This window comes from Trypanosoma rangeli (genome assembly GCF_003719475.1).
Source record: "Trypanosoma rangeli strain AM80 chromosome Unknown Tra_15.4_contig_00568, whole genome shotgun sequence".
NCBI lineage: Eukaryota > Euglenozoa > Kinetoplastea > Trypanosomatida > Trypanosomatidae > Trypanosoma > Trypanosoma rangeli.
Window position 1 is genome coordinate 1,104 of NW_021706317.1, and position 7,325 is coordinate 8,428.

At 42.7% G+C, this 7,325-nt stretch overlaps 6 protein-coding genes across 6 annotated transcripts, besides 7 other annotated features; all 6 read left to right on the forward strand.

Annotated features, from left to right (window-relative positions):
* Positions 1–278: 278 nt before the first annotated feature.
* Positions 279–701, forward strand: TraAM80_09368 (uncharacterized protein; the record flags this gene model as incomplete). Its single annotated transcript, XM_029386058.1, has 1 exon — positions 279–701. One exon carries the CDS (start codon positions 279–281, stop codon positions 699–701), a length of 423 nt encoding a protein of 140 aa, XP_029234073.1.
* Positions 702–877: 176 nt separating this feature from the next.
* Positions 878–898: a microsatellite.
* A 69-nt stretch (positions 899–967) lies between these two features.
* Positions 968–1,007: a sequence feature (A-rich).
* Positions 1,008–1,024: 17 nt separating this feature from the next.
* Positions 1,025–1,078: a microsatellite.
* A 17-nt stretch (positions 1,079–1,095) lies between these two features.
* Positions 1,096–1,839, forward strand: TraAM80_09369 (putative 26S proteasome complex ubiquitin receptor; the record flags this gene model as incomplete). Its single annotated transcript, XM_029386059.1, has 1 exon — positions 1,096–1,839. The coding sequence occupies one exon, from the start codon at positions 1,096–1,098 to the stop codon at positions 1,837–1,839; it is 744 nt and encodes a 247-aa protein (XP_029234074.1).
* Positions 1,840–2,119: 280 nt separating this feature from the next.
* On the forward strand, positions 2,120–2,440 carry TraAM80_09370 (uncharacterized protein; the record flags this gene model as incomplete). The annotated part of the gene is made up of 1 exon (XM_029386060.1): positions 2,120–2,440. One exon carries the CDS (start codon positions 2,120–2,122, stop codon positions 2,438–2,440), a length of 321 nt encoding a protein of 106 aa, XP_029234075.1.
* A 284-nt stretch (positions 2,441–2,724) lies between these two features.
* Positions 2,725–2,761: a microsatellite.
* Positions 2,762–3,032: 271 nt separating this feature from the next.
* On the forward strand, positions 3,033–3,677 carry TraAM80_09371 (uncharacterized protein; the record flags this gene model as incomplete). The annotated part of the gene is made up of 1 exon (XM_029386061.1): positions 3,033–3,677. One exon carries the CDS (start codon positions 3,033–3,035, stop codon positions 3,675–3,677), a length of 645 nt encoding a protein of 214 aa, XP_029234076.1.
* Positions 3,678–3,857: 180 nt separating this feature from the next.
* Positions 3,858–3,950: a microsatellite.
* A 122-nt stretch (positions 3,951–4,072) lies between these two features.
* TraAM80_09372 (uncharacterized protein) lies at positions 4,073–4,963 on the forward strand (the record flags this gene model as incomplete). Its single annotated transcript, XM_029386062.1, has 1 exon — positions 4,073–4,963. One exon carries the CDS (start codon positions 4,073–4,075, stop codon positions 4,961–4,963), a length of 891 nt encoding a protein of 296 aa, XP_029234077.1.
* A 174-nt stretch (positions 4,964–5,137) lies between these two features.
* Positions 5,138–5,159: a microsatellite.
* Positions 5,160–5,307: 148 nt separating this feature from the next.
* TraAM80_09373 (putative DNA polymerase epsilon subunit b) lies at positions 5,308–6,915 on the forward strand (the record flags this gene model as incomplete). The annotated part of the gene is made up of 1 exon (XM_029386063.1): positions 5,308–6,915. One exon carries the CDS (start codon positions 5,308–5,310, stop codon positions 6,913–6,915), a length of 1,608 nt encoding a protein of 535 aa, XP_029234078.1.
* Positions 6,916–6,930: 15 nt separating this feature from the next.
* Positions 6,931–6,965: a microsatellite.
* The last annotated feature ends 360 nt before the right edge of the window (positions 6,966–7,325 follow it).

Sequence of the window (7,325 nt, forward strand, 5' to 3'; positions counted from 1 at the left end):
CGCTTTCTTTGCTTATTGTATATAACTAACTACATGAGTGTGCGTTAAATAATAGTAATAATGGTAATTGCCTTTTTTTTTGTGCCACTCGATGCTTTACTTCCTTATTAGATTTTGGTTATGCAATGGCGTGTTATTCGTTTTTTAAATCACAAGGTTGATTAATAATTTTTTTTTTAATTCCTTTTTTTTTGTAACTCAAGGAAGATATACGTGTTTGACTTGAGAGGGGCTGAAATTGCCAAAGGCGCTAGTGGATTATTAGTTAGATAGCTTAAATGCGGTTTTCACCCCATTATCTTACGCCTGCGCTGTCGAAGGCGACGCGGCTTCAGCTAGGAAATATAAAGACAGAGTATGACTACGTTTCAGCAGTAGCTGGGTCCCAAGAAAAATGGGGTTTTATATTCAAGGTAAGGAGGTATCCACTTCTCAGCTGTGCTTACACGTTATGCTTAATGTCTGTTGCCATTGGTGTTGTTGGGACATACCAGCAGTATCGTGATATGGTAATTATGACAGAACACATTTCGTATGAGGACGTGAAGGACCGCTGTCTAACCCCGATTCCAGGTTGGGCTCGCATCCGAAATGTGCAAATAGCTAGTCCTCTTGGCCCAATGACATATCGAGACCCTACACCACTTGATTGGCTTCCGTTTGAGCTGAAGCTTGGTTATGTGAAGCAGGCTTCGTATTAGAACTTCAGAAATTTAGTGATATTTTCGGGACTTTTAGGATGGGTGGTGAGGGTGGAACGGATGGTGTTTGGGGTATAGGTTAACAGTTTAAAAGTAGAACACGGAAAAGAAAATAACTTTTCCGTTGAGTTGCTGTAGCAAATAGTTTTTGCTTTCTCATGATACGAGCTTTTTGGATACTATATATATATATATATGTTTGTGATCGCTTTTTTGTCTGTTTTTAAAGAACATTTGAGTGGCCTTTGAGGTGTCAGGCGGATACAAAAAATTAAATAAAAAATAAAATTACTATTATAATAAAAAGGAAGTGCGGCTTTAACATTTATTATTATTATTTTTGTTTGGGCTGTAATCTTTTCTTTTGATTTATCTTTAACAAAATTTAGAAATTATGGAGTTGAGGGTGAAGGTGCAGCGGAAAGGACGCGGTGGCGAATGTGTTATTCAGTTTCGTGCGGGAAAGATGATTTTTAAGGAGGGCAAAGTCGAACCGGATCGCCGCAGAGGGACTTTGTCGTTTTTTAAGATGCCGAACAATGACGTGAAAATGACGTGGATTTCAGGAAGCGAGGAAGAGCAGCACATACTCCCTCGAGGAGAAGTGAAGTTCAGTCAAGTAGAAAAATGTACTACAGGAAGGGTGTTTTTGTTCGACTTTGGTACTAAACAACCCCCAATTTTTTTTTGGCTTCAGGAAAAATCAACTGAAAACGATTCCGTATATCTTTCTACAATACACGAACTTATTGGAGAAGAGAATCGACCGAATGTTCGAACACGAGCTGAACTTGACGTTGTCCTCCAGGATATTCTTCGAAGTATGCGGAATGGTAGGGAACAAGATGTAGATTTGGTTGATATCATTGGGTCAAAGAAACTTCTTGACGCTTTACATGAAGATCCTGCCTTTTTCATGTTCAAGCTGCACCAGTTTCTCCCCGAGGGGACCGATCCAACGGTGGATGTAGTGGAACAGGTGAGAAATCCACAGGTTTCTGCTGCAGCAGCTTCTTTGGGTTCGGCCCTTCGTAATCCTCTTGGATTCCGTGAAATTTGTACGGCCTTTGGGGTTAGTGGATCCAATCCGAGCGTTTTTGGGTTTCTTTCTGGAGTTATTAAGCTTTTTAAGAAGTAATCAAAAAAAAAAACAACAACAACAGAGTACTTATTGTGAACTGCTGTTTCTGGCAGTTTTTTTTTTGCCTCGTATATAAAGGAAATAATTTGACTTGGAAGATGAACTTTTGGGGGATATGATTGTTTTTTTCTTGATGTATTTTGCTTTTTGCTCCTTTTTTCTTTCTTAAAATTCCTGTGCGTGAATTTTAAAACAAAAAAAGTCTATAGATCTGTTTTTAATAGGAGATTTGCTGCCATTGTCTTTTTATCGTAGGAAATGTATTCATCTTTTTTTTATGGGTGGCGAGCTGGATGCTCATCGATACGAGCAGACAACTTTTCACGAGGGGACGCATCGACAAGCTCCTGGTGATTCAACTCCATGGAGGGATTTTTCTCCTCCTTTGAATCGGTTTAAAGGATGGTGGCTAGCACCTGCAGCCAAAGGAAGCATGATTGCAGCTTGGTGTTTGACAGTAGTTATTGGTGCATATTGTTTTTCTATCCAACAAGATGCCAAAGGAACATATTTACTTATTAATGTTTTATTGCGTACGTTGCATGAAGAGGCATTACGAGCCGATGCCAACCAGGAACGTGCATTAGAACTGAAGTAATCAATGGAAAAAAAAATTTACAAGAAGAAGGACGGGGCCAAGAAAAATTGCAGGCTATAAAAGGCTTTGACGAGTATAGCGAGTTAATTAAGAAGGGGTTAATTAATTATGAAGTGGAGCTTTCTCAGGAGAGTGCGAGAGCCGACGCCGTGCACGCTCGCAATCAGGATTTGGTTAGTGAATTACACGGCGTTCGCCAAGAATTAACTTGGGTTAAGAAAGATAATACCACCTTGTTGGCGGAACTTGCAAAGTTTCAAAAGCTTTCGAGAAGTGTTGTTTGATATTATTATTATTATTATTATTATTATTATTATTATTTTGCAAGACGTTGACGAGTGAGTTCTATTTTTTTTTTGGTTTTAATAGTTGGATATCTCTTTCTTTTTCCTCCAACTCCACATATGCTATTACATATTATTGCCTTTATCCTTTTTCTGAATTTGCTTGACGACGTCTGTTTTTTTTTGTCTTATTTTTCCTTTTTAAATAAATAAATAATGCATTATTGAGAATGAGCTTGAGACGGCCAGACAGTGTCTGCAAAAATGAGAAAAAGGGCGGAATTCCTCAAGGTCATTCAAAAAAAATCATGATGCGCGAGAGCCACAAATTGCCCGAGTTTTTGTGCAATCATCCTGTGACCGCTGTAGGTCCAAATACACAACAAAGTCAAGTTGCGTGCCTTTTATTTCCAAAAAAAGTGATGGATATGGGGGTGACGACGTATGAAGGAGATTATGTGAAATATTCAATTAATTCTCGGTTGAAGAGGACAATGGTGCCGCAGACAAACATAACAGCAGGGCCGCGAGAGACTGGGGGAACAACAACATATCGTGAAATGATCAATCCAGTGATAAGGGCCATTCGACGCCATGAGGTACAGCGGACTTTTCCTTTGAAGCCTATCGAGAGAAAGCTAAGTATTGCAGTTGCTGGGTCTTCTTCAGAGTACCGGGATGCATTTAGAAAGAAACCTCTTGTATTGGAGCTACATGTAAAGCCAGCTGCGAGAATTAATACCATTCCATTTCGAGGGACAACTACAATGAAGAGTGATTTCAAGTTCATAAAGCAAAATCCGTCCGCTTCAAAACCAAATGAAAAAATAGGAGTAACACCTGAGAGTCGAAATTTTAGAACAACGTACCATTCGTATTATAAAAAGCCTCTTTACCCACTTCCTTCCGCTTTTGCAACCTACATTAGACCATGGACAAGCAAGTGTGACTGATATCTTAATGGTTTAAACTGGATTGCACAAGATGAGGGCATATGTACAATAACACGTTCAATGAGAAGCGCCGTTGGGTTCCTGTGCTGCATTTTTTTTAAAAAATTATTTTTGTTATCATTGCACTTTGATAATTGTGGGGTTCACCTTCGTTATGGAGGGGTAGGGAAGAAAATAGTTTTTATTTATTGAATTTATTTTTGTATTTCTGCATATATATATATATTTGTACAGCTATCTATGTATCTGTCTACATATTTATTTATTATTATTACTTTTGACGATTCCTTAGACAAACGTATGTGCATGCTGCCATTTGTTTTTTGTTTTTGTTTTGCCCTAATCTAACTTAAAAGGGGTTGCCGTTGTATATATTTTTTGCTGGTCAGTTGGGAATGCTTGCCACGTTGGGAACATGGGATGAGGGAATCCGAACATTCCTTCAAGAGGCAGCCCAAAAGGGTCCTCAACCTTTGGATATGGACTATGAAGAGAGGAGGCGAATGACGCACGAACCTCGTGTACGACGTCAATTAGAACTAGAGGACCAATGGAAAGGCACTTTTATGGAAGGGATATGGAAAGGAATGCGCCGTTTTGCACGTCCTGTGGACGATTACAAGGTATCGGAGAATCGTTTTTATGAATACCTCGTTTCAGTAGGTATTTCAAGTGAGTTTTTAGGGAATAAACTTTATAAGGTTTTCCAATCAGAGGCATGCCCTGAAGTTGATTTTCTCCGTGTTTGCAAAGCGATCCATCTAGGTTTGACAGAGATTGGTACATCCTTCAAATTTCTCGAACACTGTTACAAGTCCCTTGCCCAAGGTCCCGTTTCCGAAGAACTGGATTGTGCTACTGTCATGCGTGCATGTGAGTTGCAGCGTCGCATGAATGCCCAAAAGACAGCATCAACGGCCTTGGAGTTGAAGTTGCAACAACTGGAGGGCGTTTTGCAGTATTTTGAAGAGACAGGGGAGACGAGCGTTGACATTGGCGTTTTCCGTTTCATGTTCTTTGAAGAAAGGTGGCGTTATTGGGCGGGAACTTTTATCAAACCATTACTTGAAGCAGCTGCAAAGTACTTTAGCTTTCCATACGGTGTTTTCCCTACCATTCCTTTGCGGTGGACGAAGACGACTGAGCCTCTGTCTTACGACAGCCATGAGGTGTACGATGCCGATTCTCTTCTTCTTAGAAATGTCGAATTAACGGGAGGTGATAATACTATCAAGAAAAAAAAAAGCCGGAAAGGTCTTAGTACTTCATCTTCAAGGAAAAAGTGAAATATTGTCGGCTTCCACCTACAGGCACGTGCGGTGGAGGGAAAGCGAAACAAAGCAAACAAGCCGGTGTACTATTTCTCTGTTGGGCTCCCGCGGAGGATATATTTTTTTCACTCCCCCCTTTGCTTTCTAAACCCTGGAATGGGGGTGTCATGTTTGTATACTATAGTGGCGTTTTTTTTTTTTTGCTTTTTTTGTGAATGACAAACCTTTTTTTTACCCCCTCCAATCTTCTCCTTACTTCACCATCTTCCTTTTGTGCTGGACGTTTGTGATCGACGTCTTTTTTTTTTTGCCTTTTGTTTTTCGCTTTCTCCTTCTTTTCAGTAATAACCAAGCAAGATATGCAGGACTACCGCGCCGAAATTCAGACCATGGCGCGAGCGTACCAGTATCGACTTCATCCTTCTGCATTAAAGGGCTTTTCGGACCATCTTTCAACTACAGGCGGGAACAGTGAAAAGCGACGAGATGCACTCCGAGATATCTTTGCGATTCTTCATAAGCTGTGTGCAGTGGACCGATTTGTGGATGATAAAAGAATGCGCTTGGCCATTACGCAGCAATCGGTTAGAGACAGAGGAGCTTCTGAGCGGGAAGGTGCCCCAACTGTGATTCCAATTCCCTTGGAGGACATGCCCCAGGTGTATATGGATGAGCGAACCGGTGAGGTAAAGGTGGAGTGTACAGGGCGTGAGAGCGATCGTTTCACTGTCCTGCGGCAACGCTATTTATTTGCGCAGAGGCGTTGTCTAAGAAGTGGCCTGTTTCGACGGGATCTCAGCAAACAATCTTTGAATCAGGATCTTCCCCCCTTACTTCCAATTATAGCGCTTGAGGGAATAGATGCCTCAGAGCACGTGGCAGTGTTAGGAATGATTGTTAGGCGTCTTGATGAGACTCATCTGGAGGATTTACATGGTCAAGTTAGACTCGTATTTCGGGATGCGGTGCCTTCCCTTCTTGGTGTCGTGGGGGATGGTTTTTTAGTGGTGGTACGGGGACAGTGGTCTAATAGCGTTTTCATGGTTACCAGCATAGAGCTTCCCCCCGCAGAGAGGCGAGAGGACACCCTTCGAGACATAGGTGCAGATTACGATCTTTTTGGCTACAGACCGACGGATATGGCAGCTGCACAGCTGCAGGAAAAAAATTCACTTCAGTCTGTAGTTATTGTAATGTCGCACGTTTACCTCGATCAACCATCAACCGTGCATAAATTAGTCCACTTTTTCAAGGAGATGCAACATCGGACCGAGAGTGAACTCATGCATACAACCTTGGTGATGGTGGGTGACTTTTCCTTTTCGACGACGCAGTACGGCGATATTTCTCATCTTCCCGACCCATTTGAAGGGGCGGATCGCTACAAACTTCTCATGGATGCCCTTGCTACAGTGATTGCGACACATGCCCCAAGTCTTGCGCAGCATACGCAGGTTGTCCTTGTTCCCGGGCCCAACGATGTGACGGGACTCCTAGGCGTTTTGCCGCAACCTCCCATTGTGGGTGCAGTCACGAGGAACTTGCAGTCACGTCTTAAAAAAGTTGTTTTCGCCTCAAATCCGTGCCGTTTGCGTTTTTTTACGCATGAGATGGTCGTGACTCGCCGAAACTTTTTTAGATCACTTCGAGAGAGTGGACGTGCTTTTAATTGGTCCACCGTGGACGCCCCCAATTCAATCACAGCCTTTGAAAGTGTTGCAAAAACTGTCGTGGACGAGGCCCATTTGGCACCGGAAGTGAAGGAAGGGATTTTGTGGAAGGCGGATGGGGCGCTCTCGTTGCTGACGCTTCCACATCTCCTTGTCCTGTGCGACAGCACCGAGCAGTGGGAGTGCACGTACAAGGGGGTTCGTGTCGTGAATCCGGGTTCGTTTTCCCTCGCTTCAACCTTTCTGTGGTATACCCCCTCCGACGGCGAATGCAGTCTCAGTAGCGTCGAGTGCTGACCTTCACAGAACCTAATATATATATATATATATATATATATATATATATAACACCGACAACTCTGTGGAATTTGAAACCTTTGTGCGTGTCATTGTGTATAATGAGCAGGCCTCTACAGTATTCTACATTAACTTTTTTTCTTCTTTCCGTGTGGGACGGCGGAGTGTAGTTTTAGTTGTCGTAGCAACTGGTGTATGAAGCGGGCGCGGGAGGTGTACGCCGGGGGGAGTGAGGAGCGGTGCAAAAAGATTGTGGACTTTATTTGCTCGCTACAGTTCTCAGTTCCACTTTACCGGCTGAGGCAGCAAGAAGGGCGGAATCGTTGCGCAAAGTGCGGGAAGCGCCGGCAGTATTACTGTTACGACTGCCTGACTGTCGTGCATCCGGCGAGTCATCCTCCGCCGCTTTC